Source organism: Branchiostoma lanceolatum, chromosome 2 (genome assembly GCF_035083965.1).
Source record: "Branchiostoma lanceolatum isolate klBraLanc5 chromosome 2, klBraLanc5.hap2, whole genome shotgun sequence".
Classification (NCBI taxonomy): domain Eukaryota; kingdom Metazoa; phylum Chordata; class Leptocardii; order Amphioxiformes; family Branchiostomatidae; genus Branchiostoma; species Branchiostoma lanceolatum.
The window spans coordinates 34,128,456-34,148,066 of record NC_089723.1 but is presented as its reverse complement, the minus strand read 5'-3'; the positions used below and the strand labels follow the sequence as shown (position 1 = coordinate 34,148,066).

Sequence of the window (19,611 nt, the reverse complement as noted above, 5' to 3'; positions counted from 1 at the left end):
CCGCAATTTTTCATCGAATAACTGTCAGAGGTCGACTAACAGTCAGTTTTCGGGTCATGGGAAGCTGGGGAAGACGCCCAGGAAAATCCTGCAGCAGTTGAGGGACGACAAGCTGACGAATGTGGCCAGGCCGAGCAGCGGGCAATGCAGGCACACAGAATTCGCTTTGCTGATTTAGACGCAAAACAAGCGGTGAAATCACGAGTAATGCTACGGACACAATCGGAAAAAGGAGCCCCGCCGGGTAGTTAACGGACTGTGTTTTTTTTTTCACTTTTAAGCGTGACAAAAAGAGTAACAAGACAGTGTAAACCAGTTCGATTTCATGCTATATGAAAAAAAAAAATTGTAAAATCAGCCTAGTTAAAACATGTAAAAGCACTTATGTGACTCTCTCACGCTGGGTGTGTATATCAATGCATTATGATAATTTGTGTATAACGTTAGACGTACATGATGAAATTTCTAACGTAACTTTCACCTTGTAACATATTGAATAGTACTGTACAATTTCGACATACGGATTTCCCCTTTGGGCAAGGATCAGGCTGATCTCCAAGCAAATGTAAGGATCCGGCTCATTCCAAATAGTTTACGCCTGTTTTCGCAATTGAAGTTCTCTTTTCTAGTGTTATATTTTTTGTATGATTCACCTCAACTGAGGATGACTGCTTTAAATGTACCTTCTCTCTGGTTTTGTATGTTACCACATGCGTTTATCTTTCATCACAATTCCTATTCTGGTTCTCGTTTTCATCACAAGTCCTCATTTTGGTTTTATTTTTCTTCACAAGTCCTATTCTGGTTTCATCATTTATCACAAGTCTTCTTACTCTGGCGTCTTAAAGGCGAAGGACTGCAGCAGGGTCGAATTCGGAAAGAAGAGGAAAAGTTCCATCCTGGCCAGCTGCTCACCAAGACACACACGTCGGCATGGAAATAAAAAGGAGCAATACGTTCAATAATGACATATTCAAGCCTGATAACTACATGCTGAAAAAGTCAGGAAAGATTCATTCATTCTTGTTGGCGATGTTCCCTTCCGCGTCCAGAAACCTTTCCGGGTCAAACCGGTCCGGACCAGGCCAGTAAATTAAGGATTGGAGGTCACATGATTGAGCATAGCAACAGGAAGATTTCTGTTGGCCGGCTAAGAGTTTGTCCATTTTGTGTGTTACGCAATACGTAAACCTGCAAACCTGATTAATTGAAATGATGTTGACGTCGCTTATAAGTTATGTCGGTATAAACTGACTACTGCAAATCTGAAAACTTTCGGCGGTTTCATTTTCGGGGTACATGTACGTCTCCGCTAATATGCGTTTCCAATTCATTACCCCTGCAGTTTCAACTGCGAATCTAAAACACCACGAAAACTTCAGTTTCCCTCATACCTAAAATAAAACTGAAGTAGACTTAAACCGTGTGCAAGCCGAACCAAACATCTGCTTGGAGACAATCAACAGGTGGACTTTGGCCACGTGCGTTTGTTTGCCCACGTGACCACAATCAGCTGTCAAACATCATGGCGGACGAATCTGAACCTTTACTCGACAAGGAGAAATCAAGAAGCTCTTCAGAGAAAGGTTTGCCTTTATTAAACTTATCACGTGTTTGTGGTCATCCACAGTCTACTGATATGTAGTGTAGGATGTAGTCAAATGCAGGGGTGAAATCAGAAGAAGCTGCAAGCCAATTTTCAACATTTCCCATTCATGATGGGGAGGGGCAGTAGTTTAGATTGACAAAGATTGCAGGTAGCTGTTCTTTAGCTTCACGTTTTGATGTGTTGTTCGTTCATTCAGATTGGTAATTTGGCAATTTCTAGTTAAAGTATAAACTTTTCCCTTAATAATGAAACAGGATGTTAATGCACATAGTTTTTAGCGTTGGCCTAGCTCTATAAAGAAATTAGTACTAATTTCTTCAGTAAAGGTTTTTTAATGTCCAGATGTAAACTATTATCTGCACTATGTCCTTAGTCCCAGTCTGGACATCCTGTCGGTATGGCCTGGCCATCATGTCCACTCTGGGCTTCCTCAATGCCTACACCATGAGGGTCAACCTCACCATCGCACTGGTTGCCATGGTCAACCACACCCAGCAACCAGCTCTCAATGGCTCAGAAGACTGTATACCGAATGTGAATGTCACCCATAATGACGAGGTGAGAACATCTTTTCAAGTGATAATGATACTTGAATTAGTAGAAATGGACAGATGACAATCCAAGAAGGGTATGGCTATTGACAGGAAAAGTCATATTGACAGGAAAAGATTATTATAAAAGACTGTAAGGTATGCCCAGATGACATTCTTTGGCTTCTGATTCAATTCATGTCAATAGTGCAAGAAAATGTCTTATTGACAGGAAAATCCCGTCAATAGTGCAAAACAAATTTATTGACTGGATGTGCCTGGCCAAAGGACTTTTCTGCTAGAATTGAGGAAAACTTGCAGAGCATTTTTTATCTTACTGAAGTCAATGTCTGGTCGTTTAGTGGATTACATTGACATCATTTAATACAGTTTAATTTTGTGGGGGTTACCTCCTAAATCCATTTACACATTTTATCATTCATCCAGCATCAGATGCATGAAAAAAGAATGTTCATTTCACCAGGCAAGAGTCTGTAAATAATCCATCTCTTTACCTATGATGCATGAATAGCCAGCGGAGTTTGGCTGGGACGCCACCACCCAGAACACCATCTTGGGGGCGTTCTACTATGGATACATCTTCACACAGATCCCCGCTGGCTGGCTGGCAGGTAAGGACACATCACCAACACTGTATAATGGTTGGGTCACACAGCAGGAAAATCAATCCCACAATGTGTGCTCTAAATGGCACCTTCTACACCATCTGATTTCGATCGTCATGCTATTTTTGGGGATTTGTCCATGTTCACAGGTCATTATGACCACTGTTCAATGTGAAGGGTAAACTTTGAGGCAAAGTATAAGTGTGACTCTGCAATTTTGAGATTAAGCGACTTTCTGGTGTTCAACAAATGTGGCCGAAGCTCGTCAACTGTGTGACAGGCTTAAAACAAATTTTTGTAGCACATCCAATAGCGATCTAAAATCCTTCTATACATTTTGTACATTGTAGTAATGAGAGGTAAGAGGGATTTATGTACAATATATGAACTAATTGGAGGTGGGAAATCTGTCTGTATATTGACAAGGTGCAACCACAATTTTTGTCTCTCTCTTTCATTTTAAAGAATGCAAAGTGATTATGTCTGGCAAGGCATGACAGGTCAGTGCTCAATTCTACATTGTCTACACCTGTCTTCTGGTGCCAAAAAATGTTATGTTTTAAAGATGTTCTTCCTATTGAACTGACAACAACTAATGTTAAGAACTAGACGTTAAATAGTGCCATGAGAATATTCTTAGCCTGTTGTGTTGTCCTGCAGGTCGGTTTGGAGGGAAGCTGGTGTTTGGGCTGGGGATCCTGTTCACAGCTGTCTTCACCTTGCTGACACCCCTGGCAGCACGCACAGCCAAGTGGCTGCTCATCGCTGTCCGCGTGGCTGAAGGGCTGGCAGAGGTCAGATTTGTGGTCTCAGAAAAAGTTTGATCCATAATCACAGAAAAAGTTTGATTGAAAATGCCATAAAAGTACATCAGGGTCTCTAAGTATAGCTCATACAGCCCGAGATCTATCCATCCTTTGTCTTAGAAATGCGTTGCAGTAGCTTAAAGACTTTAAAAATGAAGCAAAGGAGGCAATAATCTATTGACATACATGACTGTGCAAGTATGGCTGATGGGTTGACAATATATCTAAAATGGTCAACCATATCATTCACATCTTGGAAATATTTTCATTGTTCTTAATTGATTACTTATCTGATATTATGGCTAATTTTAAAATCTACATTCACATGTTTGACTTAGACCCTGGCATATCTGTAACTTTCAGAGACATTGTACATTGTTAACGTTGTATCAATACCATTATCACTAACAGAAAATAGAGTTTTAACAGTGTACAACACACCCACCTGTCCCCCATATCTGTAGGGAGTTCTGTTCCCAGCCATGCATGCCATGTGGAGGAGCTGGGCACCACCAATAGAGAGAAGCAAGCTGGCAACTATTTCACTGTCAGGTACAGTGTGTCAAGATATAGTTGTTCTTGTTCAAATAAATGGTGTTATTTACTGTAAATGGTAAACTGTTTACAATCTAAGTCTTTGGTGAGATAGATAAATGTCATCAATGAAGGCCTGTCATGTATGAGTTGAAATGTTCAATGAACAGAAAGCTAAATAAATTATGCAACTTTTTTCTACTTTTTCCTGGGAATTTGAAATATCACAATAATTAAGTATAGAATCGAAAGTAGAATCAATGTATATTCATCACTGATATGCCAGCACAGTATGAATAAAAGCTCTATCACTCAATGTTAGTGTCTGTATGACTAATTCACTATGATGATGATGACTTTTTCTGTGATGTCCAACTGTATGTATTCTCTTGAAATGTATGTCCCAACTACAGGTGGAAACCTTGGCATAATGCTAGCCCTCCCTGTATCAGGCATTCTGTGTCAACGTTTTGGCTGGCCTGTGGTCTTCTATTCATTTGGTAAGATCCACTTATCATGGACAAATATATAATATTATCTTTTCAAAATATCTTTAGATATTTTTAAATCATCTTGAGATCTTTCAAAGCATATGATTAAAGTCAAAACATCTCAAGATTTTTCATAGAGTCTCAAGATATTTGGAATGAATCCCAAGATTTTTCAGTTTTCAATGATACATGAAGACCCATGCAGGGGTCATTATTACCATCCATTTTGTAACATAAAAGTTGTTCATATAATATCAAATGTAAGCTGTAAAAGCCTACAAGAATTAGTCCAAAGCGCTCTACTCAGTCTAAATATAATCTGCTCATTGTTAACCATGTAGATCTATGGACATATTGTATCGTTTTGTCTGTGTGCAAATGGTTAAATGGATAAATGAAATTATTTTCGGAAGATAGATGTCCTGTTTATATTACACAGGCAACGAAAATGAAAATTTCATAACTGTCACAAGCAGTGTTCTCGCCAGCGCCCGTCCTCCCGTCATTTGACGGGTTTTTGTCGCTCATGACGGACACAATTTTTGCCCAACCCTTCATTTTTAATGGACAAAACTCGGTGTGTAAAGATATTTAGACAGAGTTTAGAATTTTGCAAAAACTCCAAGGGATCACCGGAAGTTCGCGACGAGGGTGATCTAGATTTATTTCTAATGCCCGCTGGCGACAACCCCAGCCACACACAAAGAGCGCCGTGGTGGTTGCTAGTAATATTTGGTGGCCGCCGAAAACTCGGCGTCATGCGCCGCCCTCCCCACAGTTTTGGCTGGTCGCATCGGGCTGACGTTTATTTCTGTTTTGTCCCTCTCGGTTCACCGTCAGTTTTTGTTATCAAAGAAGCCTAAAAATTCAGAAATATTCCTATAGTGAGCTATCAGGCTTTCTGTAATCTGTAAAACATTATCAAAGTTTCAAGCCGCGGCGGCTGAGTTGCATGCGCTTTCTTTCCGTAAGAAATGGTAAACAGGCGTCGGATATTCTATTCCACCAATCACAGTGCTCGTCTCCGTCGCGTCAAGAAAAACCGACCAATGACATGCGAGTCTCCCTACTCGCGAGATTTCAGCTAAGCGTGAATTTGCGAGATGTTAGGGGAATGGCGGGATCGCAAGGATCGCACGACAAAGCGGCTGTTGGAAGGCTTGAATCGACAACTTTTGAAGACATTCAGTGCGGTTACCGGAGAAATTAACCGTGGAAAACATGGGAGAAAAAACTGGACGTCTTTATGGCGTTCTTTCTCAAAGTAGGGTGTCAAATTCCTCATTGTGTTCAATAATTACAGGGAGCATACGGGACAAGTGTTGAAAAATTTTATTTTTGCCGACTTATTCTGTGTGTATTTTTTGTAGGACGTAGATACGTAATAAAATTTTGTTGTGCTTGATTTTCTTTTCTTTGCCGATTGTATACAACATAGAAATGTAGCTTGTGCGTGAACATTCGATCTTACCGCGATGACGGCACGCCTCCCCCCAAAATTAAGTCTGTGAAACCCTTGTGTAATTTTTCACCGAAAGAGATGTCATTGAACTAAGCTTATTCTACCAGGAAATTTGCCCCTCGAAATGCAGGAAATAGCGTTTCAGAGGGTCTAGATTCCAAAATTTTCCGGGGGAGAATACCCCCGGACCCCCCTAGAATGGTCACGCCTCCGGCGCGACGCCTCGCACCTTCGTCGCTCGATATGTTCTTCTCTCAAGCAAAATTGAATGACGGGTAAAAATTTCAGGCTGGCGAGAACACTGGTCACAAGTAAGTTACACTCATATGTTTTATGTGTATAGATACGTATGTATGTATATGAATTTATAGGATAACCCTATATGTTATGTCCATGATACATTTTGCATTATGATACAGGTACTCTCGGCTGTCTATGGTTTGTTGCATGGATGTTCATGGTGTTCAACACTCCCAGAGACCACCCCAGAATCTCTAACATAGAAAGGGAATACATTGAACAATCACTGCTCAGGGAAGGGACATCATTATCAAAGGTAGAACTGCATTCACTCAGTTGTCTGCGATTATAGATTATGAAATGCACAGGACGAGCAGTACAGTGTCCAGGTCCCGGGAATCGAACCGGGCCCCCCGGGGCATAAACCCAATGCACTTACCAGACCAGTTAGACTGGTCAATATAAGTGGCGCTTTAACCACACTGTTACAATTATATAGGTGCCAAGATTTGAGAGCAGTTCAACCTGCCAATATGCATTGAATAAGATTAGTATTATGCAAATCATTGTGGGTAGCTCACTATTGTGATAATATTACCACTGTGAGTTACATTTAAATCAGAGATTTATGCAGCTTAAACTAATGGCATATTTGGCATTTGCTTGAAAATTTCATATTATACATAATTCAGTGATCAAGATGTTTAATATGTTATTACAGACTACCTCTACTCCTTGGCTGTCCTTTGCCACCTCTGTGCCTGTGTGGGGCCTCATCATAACGCACATCTGCTTCAACTGGGGCACCTACACCCTGTCCACCAACCTGCCTACTTACATGAAGGAGATACTGCTGTTTGATCTCACACAGGTGTTTTGTTCTTACTGTTTGGTTTCACACAGATGTTCTTTGACAACTTCATTGTCTCGGATTACAACCAAGCCATTTAACCTTCTCCCCACTGCACAACTCTGTAACCAATAGGGGATTAGGTGCCAAGCGGCTACTTCAGTGTGCTTAAGGTTAAAATGACTTTAGTGATCTCAATTATGATGATTTAAAAACCAATGGAGAGTCTTGACTTGACCTTCATACACATGTACATTGGTTGTCAGAATTAAAGTCAGTCTAGATTTTAAAGAAGAGATCATGTGTGATAACCAGTCAGAAATGAAAACATAAAATGTATGAAAACATAATGTCATTAGTTAAAGTGTGGAGGTAACTGTTATACATGTAGTTCTAGATGTGTAACATCTACTAAGTAACATAACAAGGGTTCATAATTTTGCCACCCTGAAATTAAAGATACATCCAAACAAATCCAACCCAACGTCCCCCAGTATAATGCACTCCTGTATAGCTAAGCTGAGTATACCTGGGGGCACTGCACTACAGATCTCTCAAACCCACTGTTTTTTAAAGTGGAGGATTTATGTAACCTGGCAGATTGATATTAATGGAGGTTACAGTATATGGCTTGAAATGAAGATTGATAATTTCTTTTTTGGCAATGACTAGGATGGTTTCCTGTCAGCCGTCCCGTACCTGTGCATGTGGCTGGTGCAGGTGTTGGGAGGACAGCTGGCTGACAAGCTCAGGGAAAAGCAGCTGCTCAGCACAGCTGCTGTCAGGAAGCTGTTCAACAGTTCGGGTAAGCTGAAGGTTAAATGAAAGTTGAAGGTCAACTTGTAAGAATCATAAAATATGTTTCAGTGTATTTCTGTGTTTAACTGTCAATAGACCCTCTGTTGACTTAGGTCAGTAGATTAGTCTTGGATTATTTTCACATATTATATATTCTTGTTTCATCTACAAATTATGTCTGAAAAGCTGCAGTACAAGAGCTAACTGCTAGGTGCACTGCTGTATCCAAAGTCTGTCTATCAGGATTCCTTTGGTAGAAAAAGGAAGGGAAGAGGTTCAATTTTACCAAGTGCAAAATACTTTTGAGAAATGTTGTGTCTATTATGGTTACATTGTAATGTGTGTTTTCCCAATTTTTATCAAGTTGATAACAAAAATTGTCACTGGCATCTCTGAACAATCTGACATGCATTAGGTGACATGTATTGTAGACTATGATTTTGCTGAGTGAGAAAGAATGTTCGTCAACAAGAAAGTTACATCTGTTGATCTCTCTCCTATGTGACAGGTATGTTGCTTCAAGGTGTTTTCCTGGTGTTGGCAGGCTATGTGAGCTGCCACCAACAGTACCTGGGAGTCTTGTTCCTCACCATAGGGATCGCCTCCAGTGGGCTGGGCATGTCAGGCTTCCAGATCAACCATCTGGACATCGCTCCTAGGTTTGTTTGTTTGTTTGTTTGTTTGGTGGTTTGTTTGTTTGTTTGGTGGTTTGTTTGTTCGTTTGTTTGTTTGTTTGTTTGTCATTGCATACCCGGGATACCACCTCATGGCATAACACACCAGGTTTGTACTAAGAAGTACATTAGCTGCACATCCAGACAGATTCATTTGATCCACTCACACCATGAATGACCCCTACTCTTTTTGATAGGTGTGGAGGTTTTTTTAACATGCTTGAGGTGTGGCTCTCCTTAAACATGGTACCTCCATTTCACGTCTAGTTATGGAGACTATGCCAATAAGAATTCTTGCCCATATTTTGGATGAACATGCTAATAGTTTCTCTGTTAATGGGTGCTGGACTATTCTGCTTTTTGAAGAGATAAGGGGATAAAATGGAACTAGAATAAACCTGGATACCTGGATAGTTTGTACATCCACAAACAAATATCTTTTTAGTACATCTTTTAGTATGTCATACAAAGTTTTAGTATAATTAAGTTTTGAAAGCCTCCACTAATTGCAAAAACACTCAGCGTGCATCAGTGCACATCCATTACTCGAAAGCACTTTGATGTGTTTCTGCATTAATCTGTAAGCTCAGGCTCAACTTTTAACTGACAGAAGCAGACGTTGTCAGAAGTGTGAGACTGTCCTTTCATCATCATGCTTATCAATCAGCCATCATATTTCAACCACACCAATGATGCCCAAGCCATCTGACTGTTCCTTCATCCAACCCTTCTCTTTGTTCATTTGGAATCTGACAAGTCATCATGGTCCTCTCATTCATCAAAGAAGAATTCGAGCTTTAATTCTGTTTGAGAATATAACATAAAGCTTTCGGTCTTCTCCCTTGAAGTGTTCTACTTTACATTATATTCCCCAATGTCATTAATATCAACAACTTATACTGTTACAACACTCTCTGATGTTGTTTGATCAGCTTAGACAAGGCTGTAAATATTCCTTCTGTAAACTATAGCTAAGGTACGTTGATGAAAGTTAGACATCCAGGTAATAAGATACGCCAAATAGTAGTTACTCAAGCAACTGGATATCATTTTGGAAATGGTCCCCGAAATCCGTTTCCAAAATCATAACCAGTTGCTTGACTATTTGGCGTATAGCTAAGGTACTTGGAAAAGTGTTAATCTACCCATTTTGGGCTTAAGCATAATTTATGTTATTACATATATAGTAATAGGATTGCTCCATGTACAGTTTTCAGTGTTGCTTAATTTTTTATCTATGTCTTGCTGCTTTGCTTTGTTTAAACAATTAGCATTGATTCTTCCTTTGAAGTAGCTTTGCCTTGTCAGATTATCAGAAATACGAACCCAATTTGATGGAAGCTGACAGCCAGATGTAAACGTGCCTCAATAGGAAATGTCACATCAGTTTGAGAGAAGATTTCACATATGACCTTTACGACTGTGTTTGAAACCAACGTCTCCATGAATAACAATCATTTGTCTATAAAACCCTCCACATGCTGTGTCAGTGTGGGTTGCGTTATGTTACTTTTATAGATATTATATTTAACCTTTTTTTACAAGCAACAAAAAAGTTTGCTACTTTTGGGGAGCATGACAAGATACAGGCTTGAGATACTGACGTCCTCTACCTGTTTTGAGTACTAAGATTCTCCAGAAGATCAGATGGAGTAGTCTGGGAATAGAATTTTTACGTTTTCCTAGCAGCCTGTTTCCTATCGTTTCCTAGCACGTTCCACGTTAGGGAGGCAGTTTGTGACAGAAACGGGCAACTAACTAAAGGAAAATGTAACAATCTTGCCTCCTAATATCTGCTTGGAGATTACTTTGGGAAGAATTGAACCTCAGTGTCTGTGGTTGAGAGCATGCTCTATGCAACATTAGCATTCATTTTGAAACGCTGTTAGTGTTGCCAACCTCTACAATGCATCCGTTATAACAATTGATCCTGAATTTTACGTCATCAATGACCCTCAAACAGCAAATAGTCAAGATGTTGCCTAACATCATCATCATTATCATCTTACATCCAGAACTTCGGTGAAGTATACAAGATAATCTACCTAACACAACGTGTCTATGGGATGATAATTAGGTTTAACACTTTAATGGAAACAGATAATCCCATGTAGATCCCGGCTCATTACTCAGTTTGGCCATATGTGCCACCAACCCCACAGGACCACGTAATAAGTAGTGCACTTCCACTGTTTCATTAGCCTTTGCAGCTTCCCAATCAGAGGGTGAGAAATTAGCATTTTTAAACCGTTATCTTTTGACGTGTGTTTAGTAAGGAGTTAAACTCTTAAACTCTTAATCCATGGAATCTGTCCTTCTTATGAAGGGATTATTGACATTACACTAGTATGACACTATGCTAGCTGATATCAGCTGACCCACTTTTGCCACTTTGACAATGGCAAAGTACACTATTCATTTAGATTAGACTAGTACACTATTCATTTAGATTAGACTATTTCAAGAAGTGCTGAATTCGCCATTGATAATTTCCAGGTATATCAATTTTGACCAGGTAATTGTCATCAAAAACTGCAATGAAAATCTTTAATGAAATCATTAAGAATACCTTTTTATGACTTACCTTATCTTGCTTTATAAATCATGTACATGTAGCACACTAAATTTTATTGTATGGTAGAAAATATGTCTAACTTTGGTTTGGAATTTGAAGAAGTTAAGTGAGAAAGATGGTGAATATAAAAAAAATTATGACAATGAAATTGAAGTTGTCACAATCTGAAACATACCTTTTTGATAACTTGCTTCATTTTGCTATATATACACTGGCACAAATTTTGCTGTATGGCAGCAGATTTGTCTTATTTGCCCGGAAGTTACAGTGAGAAAGATGATGAAGATAAGTATTGATGAAATCAAATTTTGCAGGATCTAAAAATACCTTTTTGATGCGCTGCATCATTTTGATTTATATCTAGCACTCTAGATGTTATTGCATAGAAGCAAATTTGTCTTATTTACCTGGAAAGTTACAGTTATAAAAGATGAAAATTAATGAAATTGATTTTGGCAGGATCTAAAAATACCTTTTTGATGCACTGCATTATTATGATTTATATCTAGTACTGTCTTGTTTATCTCGAAAAATACATTCAATCTGGTAAAATGATCCCTTGTTGGTCAGGTGTTGGTCAGCTAAGATTTTCATAGCCTGAACTGGACATTCTCTGTCATGTGATTTAAATTTACACATGCTTAATTCTAGAATGAAAGATTGTACCGTCTCTTTGTTGAAACGTGCGTGAACTATTGTTGTCAATTAAGTATCAGAAGTAATTTTTCTAATTTGTCAATTCAGTCTCAGAAGTTATTTTTCTAATTTGTTACAAGTGTGAAATTGCACCATACTCATAACAACTTTAGATCACATCCCACCCTAAAGAAACTTCGTCAACTTGTCAGCAATTTGTTGATCATTGATGATCATTGCAAAATCCAGTAATGAATTTAGGTTGCCCTTTGATATTTTCCATGAGTCACAGCATTAACAGTTGGGCTTTTCCAGATGCCTGACTTCTAAGAAACAATAGAGGAAAACAGATATCCGGTACTGCATCAACAGAACCAGTTGTAGATCATAGGATCACTCTTGGGCATCCAAATTGTGACACATGTACAACATCAAGTTGATGACTCAATCTTGATGGCTTTTTAGACACCAGGGTCTCCTCCTAAGGATCTGTATCAGTCATCATGATGGGAGTGTGGGCTTTAATGTTCGACTTCAAGGAACTGCTGGAGGAGAGATAACAATCATGCTTTGTGTGGGTTATGATTGATACATGGAAACTTTGAAATACAGTAGATACTTTTAAACAGCACGAACCAGAACAGCACGAACCAGAACTGTACTCTCCAACAGCACGAACCAGAACTGTACCTAGCCTTCCAGTCCCACCACCCCTTGGAACAGAAACTGGGTGTCATCAAAACCCTGTTTCACCGAGCCGACACCATCATCACTTCAGAGGAAGCCAAATCCAACGAGCACAAACACCTTGAGAACGCCTTGAGCAAGTGTGGCTACAAACGATGGACTTTTCACAAAGCACTCAAGCCGACTGATGAATCCAAGAAACCTTCAAACCAGAAACATATGCAGAAGAGGAAGACAACAGCGAATGCCACTATTCCGTACATCCGAGGAGTGTCAGAGAAACTCCGGCGTATCCTTCAAGGTTTCAACATCGCCACCAGCTTCAAACCCTACTCTACCCTCAGACAGAAACTGGTCCATCCCAAGGACCGCGTACGCAAACACATCAAATCTGATGTCATCTATAGACTTAAGTGTGAACATCCGCAGTGCCGCGACACCTACATTGGAGAGACCAGCCAACCTCTGAAGACAAGATATGACCAACATTGCAGGGCTACAGCAAGCAAGTACTCATCGGCCATCTACCATCACATGAAACATAACAAGGGACACTCATTCAGACTGGAGACAACGGACGTCCTGGATCGTGAACCACGATGGTACAAACGCGGAATCAGGGAGGCCATCTACGAGAGGATCTACAACCCCACCCTAAACAGGAAGGGAGGACTCCGCGTAGAACTCTCCGGTACCTGGGACCGCGCCCTCCCCCCAACCAAAGAACAATAGTGTTCCTATGGTGTTGTCTTACCATAGGAACCTTCCAGATCTTGTTTTACATTTCAATACGTCTTATGCATGACTGTGTGATTTGCCATGTAAAACCGGTTTTTCTAGTTATTGTAAATAAGGACTGGTTAGTTCTGCTAGTTCATTTTAGTGACGCTGAAGAAGAGTGATGGATGTCACTCGAAACGTCTGGAAATAAATCTCCGAATTCGTATCCAGTTGTAGAGTTTGAATTCTCTTTATATATTTGTTACCTGGATGTCTTACCTTCACAAACGTACTCTCCAAGGTGCTGAAAACTATGGAGTAGTTATTCATAAATGTGTGTGCATTGAGTACATTATTACAGGATCATGCTACACGCTACAGAGTGACTAGGTCACTAAACAATAAATTAAGCTAGATTGATTAGACAGCCTGGATTTGTAAATTATCATATGGTACTCTTTTGTCATCCTCGATCAATGTGAAGCATAATGCTTTCTCATGTAGCTACTCCTGCAATGCGGTTTTTACTGTGGCTTGCATTTTAGTCAAGCACACTGGGTCACCCTTACTCTTCTTGATAAGTGTCTTGCATTCTTTTTTGTGGGTGACGCCTGAAGGTCCCTCATACACGGGTTCGCCGTCTTTACGTCCGAATCTGAAATGACGAATTCAAACCCTTACAACATGTCTGAGCTGGACCTGGCCCTGGGATTGAACCCCCGCCCACAGATCCAGTTGGTAAAGCAGCATTATGGTACTAATGGCCAATGTCATAGGGTTGCTGCAATTTTTCCTCTTTTTTGCCTCTTCATATTGCTTCAGTAAGTTCAGTTCATCATCTAAAAACTCATCACTGTCAGAATGAAGAAGAAAAGTAATTGAGGTCATATTGTGTGCATCAGATGTAGTGCACACGTTGCTAATGAAATGCTAATTAAGACGGAAATAGACTCACCATTTCTGCATGACATTAAGTACCCATGTGGGAATTTCTCTTTTCAAATAATGGATACTACTGCTAAGGTATGTGATGTGTTACAACTGCATGAGACAACAACTGACATAATGCATATGTCTGGACATTTTCATTAGTAAAATATACCAGTTTTACAAGACACATAGGTATACACTCAGTCAGAATTGCCTGATAGTCTATGCTGACAGATGGTCAGTATAGACTGGATTCTTAATGCATATACATGTACCTCTCTATGTCAATTCTCTATAGATTCTTGAATGCATTAACTTGTGTCAATGGGACAAAGTATCCAAGAGACCACCAAAAAGGGGTCACAATTGCCAAGTAGACCTTTTGCAGAGGTGGTTGCTCTCACAAGTTTGACTGTATAGGAAATGAGTACCTAGCTTCGATTAGCGTAGAGTAGGGGTCCTTTCTGTTGCGAGTGGTTAAAAAAAACCTACAGCCCTTTGGCTGCTCAATTTTTGTATTGAGGTTGCCTGAGTTAGTGCTGAATGGTAGTCCCACCAATTGTAAGCTCCTCGCAATTCAGCCACTGGCTGTGAAGAGAGATTAGTCAGCCCACACAATAATGATAACAGAATAACATAATCATGTGTCTATATATCTGCTTTTATTAAAATGTACTAACTTCACAGGTAACAGATGGCAGATAAAGAATACGAATGATTGTTGTGCTTGTGGTGATTTACTTTCTACAGCTTCCTGTTACAAAACTTTAAAACATCCATTGTTGATGATGATCACAGATGTGTTCATGTATACCACTCTCTTCAGAATGAGAAATGTGCGTACCAGTGCCTCCTGTGCAGACTCTCTGGTTTCATTATGGCTTTGGGGGCTGATTTTCACTGTTTTCTGATCACTCACATAATCTTATATGTATAGTAGGTATGCCATTGGTTATTAGGTATGCCATTGGTTAATAGCCTTCGTGGCAGGAACACATGAGCAATCATTAAACAGCCTAGATCAGCCCCTAAAGCCATAGAAAACCACAAGCCACCCAGAGAGCCTGTGCAGGCATCTAAAAGTGCCCCCCTGATCATGATCTTCTCCTCCCACACAGACATGCAGGTGTTCTAATGGGCATCACCAACTGTATCGCAACATTCCCGGGGTTCGCTGGACCTGCAGTGGTGGGCTTCCTCACCAAACACGCTGTAAGGATGCGTTGCCTCACTTTACTTTAAACTCCTGATGGTTATGAATATTAATACAATTAAGAGTAAGTCACTCTTGCCCATACATGATTTGTGAATAAAAAGGCTGAAGTATTATCACTTGATGTACTGATGTACACATATTGGTACAGCAAAGAATTTGAAAATGATCACAAAATATATTCTTCTGTATATGCGTACTCTATAGTTTATAATGTTTCATTAAGAAAAGTTGCTATTTCTAGAAATTGCATTAAGTATCAACTCGCAAAAAAAGGATGATCACAATAAAATGTCTGTATGATATTTGTATCGTAAATGAAAGTTGCTATTTCTAGAGATTGCATTGAAATCTCAACTCAAATCATTAAGTGTGTATTTACCATTGATACACATTACTTTATTTATTACAGAAAACTTGGCCATCTCGAAAACTCCAATGGCAGAAGGTATTTTACATAGCAGGGGGAATCTATGCCTTTGGGACGCTTACATTTCTCCTCATGGGGAGTGGAACAGTACAGGAGTGGGCTAAGGAGGAACCAGAACAAGAAAACGAAAGTGCACAAAAAGGTCTACTTGTGAATCAGGAGCATCAAGATGATGGAACAATAATTACTTAGGTAACAGTATGTACAAGGGATGGACCTGTAGCTCACCTGGAAGCAGTCTCGCAGTTGAGCACCTGGTTCTAATTAGTTAACTAGGAGACCCCGGTTCAATAGTTGGCAGGGCATCTCTGTTTGGGCTGTGTACGTCTTTCTGATGGAACGTAAAATGGGGGTCCTGTTTTTGAGGAGGCGCCTCCAACAACCTAAGCAATATTAGGGCGCTGAAAGTCATATATTCAAAATCAATTCTTTTCTGATTTCTATCCATAGTAAGTTTAGATAACACTATCCCATCGCATACCGACCATCATGGAGCAAAAATGTGATGCCGTTGTGCGGTGGGAACTCATTGAAAATCTGAGTACTTGGGGGCCAGCCATCATTTCAAATCTTCCGAACATGCACGATTCTGACCGATAAGTCCCGAACGCTTCCGGAGAAATAATCTCGTGGTCTTGGCTCAATGTGCTTGGGCATTGTGACGTCACGCGGCCGGAAGTTACCGAAAATTGTCGACAGAAAACGGTTACTGCTGGATTCTGGGCTGATTTTTTGGGGGACCCAATAAATAAAATACTCCTTTTGTGGCTTACTTCTGTGCTATTTCTAAACGCCCAAAGTATGAAATAATGATGCAGATGTGCTAATATAGGGAAGTAAATGTAAATTTCAACCTCACCAAACAGGATTGTTTTCCCCCGAATATTTCAAGTTTTACCCCCTGAAATCGCTTAGGGCACCTTTAAAGAGGAAGGTTTAGCAACCGCTGTAGATTATATAACCCTGCTACTGAAACAACAAGGAAACTTGCTGCCCTTAGCACCACTTGAGGCACTGCAAGAGTCAAACGCACAATATTTTATGTTCTTGATGGAAGCTAGATTTTGTAGCCATGATTTTTTATCATATTCTAGTTAACACTCTATCCCTTGATCACTTCCCTGCGTTTCAATGGGGACGGGGAGGGGGGCTATTCTATAGGTGGAAGCGATCGTTGGAGCGAACTGGACCTAGAATAGGATGGATTCCAGGCTAAGATTTTATATATGTTTTATTCTAAGTGAATGAATGTAAGAATTATGGAAATGTATCTTTATGGCCTGGAAGTAATATGAGTACTCCAATTGTAATGCCGTATGTAAGAATGCATTTTCAACTATTAGTTTATCGATCCAAATCTTCTTATATGCGGTTTCTACTTTGAGGATTTTCAAAGAAAATCTGATAATCAATGTTACCTTTTTCGAATTCTGACCTTCTGATGGTGCATAAATGCTCGATTTCTATTTTACAATTCAGAATCGATGTAGAGGGTTGATTTTACCCTAAAGTTATAGTTATGATATTGACCAAAGTATGTAATTTAGTATGTATGTTTTGTGTTGTCGACCGTTGCATTGACTGCCATTCAAATGTCTTTATTACGTGTTGGTCACATAGCATGCACAGACAGAGCAACATGTGTTTTTACAATTGGTAAAATTATTTATTCTATTTCAAGACATATATATGACAGACAAAATAAACATACCCAATCGCTACATTGATGTAGTGCAACTACGACAGTAAAGAAGAATGTTCTATTGTGCACGATTCTTTCGTTTATTCCTTATCATAACAAATGTATCTTGAATATTTGCCGCTAAAGTGAAATGGGTGTCAATAATGCTACACTACATGTAGTTAGTCTGTGTTTGGACATATTCTTAGAATGCCACAAGACACATCCGCGCAAAAAGCCCTGGAATTCTCAATACTCAGCAGATACAAGGTAGAAAGGCAGACATTGTGTCTATCTGCTCAGCATGCTGAAGCACAGAGGGCGAGGTCCCCTACCACAAAAAAGAGACTCCAAAAGCTAAGGGAGCTCGCAAGAAGCAAGACACAGTGGAAGAAGACGAAGAAAGACTGAATGCAGCTGTAGGACGTTTCAACGACTACAGATGCAGAAACCAGTTGATGATGATGATGAGGTGAAGACTTGCTTTAGAAATGGTAGTTTCACGGCAAAACCATAGATTTTGTATGCTTACGTTGGTGTGGTATTAATACAGCCAACAACTCCGATGAACTGGGAGCTCTGTATGTAGCCTCCTTCGCAGAGTCCTTGGAGTGGCGGGGTTTATTTTTTGGGGGAGCGCTGATAGGCGATTTTTTTACACGGGCCAAGGTTCTCTAATGCCGGCTTAGGGAGGTATGTCGCCGAGGGAGGATCGCCTCTCAAGGTTTGTCCTTAAAGAGTTGCCCAATGGATAAACTGATTCAAAAGAAATGAACCTTCTCAACATTGAGACACAATACCTATGTATAAATCAATTTTTCGTTTACAAGGAAACAATTACTCAAGCACCTGCAGCTGGATGAAATATCGCCTGGATTTCTAACCTTCATCGACGTAATCTTTCGTATAGCTTTCAAAACTTGTTTCTTTTACAGACGCGCTGACTATAAGTACACATACAAATGCAACATTGAAAAGTGATTGATATCTGTGCCAATTTGGTGAATAGGGGCGTCCGTCATTTCAAAGCCCATGTGAACGCTCGTACGTTTGAGCATTACTCCCACTGTAAGGGCTGTTAAAAGCTGTCATGACACGGGAGGGTTTACAGGCCTTCCCAGATCTGGGACTGTCAGACGTGAGAGATGTTTAAGACAAGTGTACCTTAGCGTCCCTGATTGATAATGGGACCTACAAATGTACTTTTAATAAGATTGATGAGAAACATTTGTGGGATGAGTTCTATCCGAGGTCAAAGTTCTGACAAGCCCAGATACCACCACAAGGGTATCTGGTTCCATGAAATGCCGGTTTAGGATGGAATTTACGACATTTCAATCGACGCCACTCTGTGAGATGACAAAATGTTTTCGTCAACATGTCATTCCAAGGCTACATGTCAAGCCTTTAAGACTCATTTAAGCCTAGGTTACACATAGCCGAACATGGCCTCCCGACCCTCCCCCGACCATTGTTGGAGTGATTCGGGAGTGATTCGGGAGCTAGCTCGGCTGGCGTTCGGCCGAGTCGGCTGGCGTTCGGCTGAGTCGGCTGGTGTTCGGGTCATGGGCGATAGGCCACCGAGTTTTTGTTGAAATGAATCGCTGTTGTTTTGTTTAAACACCAAAGTGTGTACTTGGTCCACTGAAGAAGGAATCCCGATAACCACACTGTTCTCTGATATGATACACGTACACGTAGTACACGCAGTCCTCGCGACGAACAGCATCAGTTGTTACTTCCGTGTTCTGGTCACAGCTCGCGCAAAGGCCGGCGGGAGTATAGTTAGTTCGAACGCATTCGCGAACCAACTGTTCGAAACTGTAGAACCGTCAAGAGCTTACTTCGCTAACTTCATAAAAATAACAGGGTAGGAAAAGCTACCCGTGGACAGCGTTACCACTTGGGGTGGACAGCGATTTTGGTGACTTAGAACCACGTTCGACGGCGCTTCTTAGGGAAATAGGCTACTACCCACTAAATGCGCAGCCCGACGTACTCAGTGAATGCGGCCTGACTAACAAAATTATTACGAACAAACGACACCCACCGCTTACATCAACAACACTCCGTCTACTTATTGGCAACTATCTTTGCCATGTCTGTATTCAGTTTTCTT

The 19,611-nt window shown here is 40.3% G+C and overlaps 1 protein-coding gene across 1 annotated transcript; it reads left to right on the top strand.

Moving 5' to 3' along the window:
- The first annotated feature begins 1,483 nt into the window (after positions 1 to 1,483).
- LOC136428776 (sialin-like) lies at positions 1,484 to 16,186 on the top strand. The gene is made up of 12 exons (XM_066418523.1): positions 1,484 to 1,586; positions 1,983 to 2,167; positions 2,672 to 2,771; positions 3,426 to 3,559; positions 4,036 to 4,123; positions 4,519 to 4,605; positions 6,478 to 6,614; positions 7,020 to 7,169; positions 7,821 to 7,953; positions 8,455 to 8,605; positions 15,287 to 15,380; positions 15,794 to 16,186. Exons 1-12 carry the CDS (start codon positions 1,526 to 1,528, stop codon positions 16,001 to 16,003), a joined length of 1,530 nt encoding a protein of 509 aa, XP_066274620.1. The 5' UTR covers positions 1,484 to 1,525; the 3' UTR covers positions 16,004 to 16,186.
- Positions 16,187 to 19,611: the final 3,425 nt, after the last annotated feature.

Excerpts from the sequence above, each read along its gene's own strand:
- LOC136428776 (XM_066418523.1), top strand. The coding sequence starts at position 1,526 with ATGGCGGACGAATCTGAACCTTTACTCGACAAGGAGAAATCAAGAAGC. Across the intron at positions 3,560-4,035 it reads TGGCTGAAGGGCTGGCAGAG|GGAGTTCTGTTCCCAGCCAT; the intron begins GTCAGATTTGTG and ends CCATATCTGTAG. Across the intron at positions 7,954-8,454 it reads GAAGCTGTTCAACAGTTCGG|GTATGTTGCTTCAAGGTGTT; the intron begins GTAAGCTGAAGG and ends CCTATGTGACAG.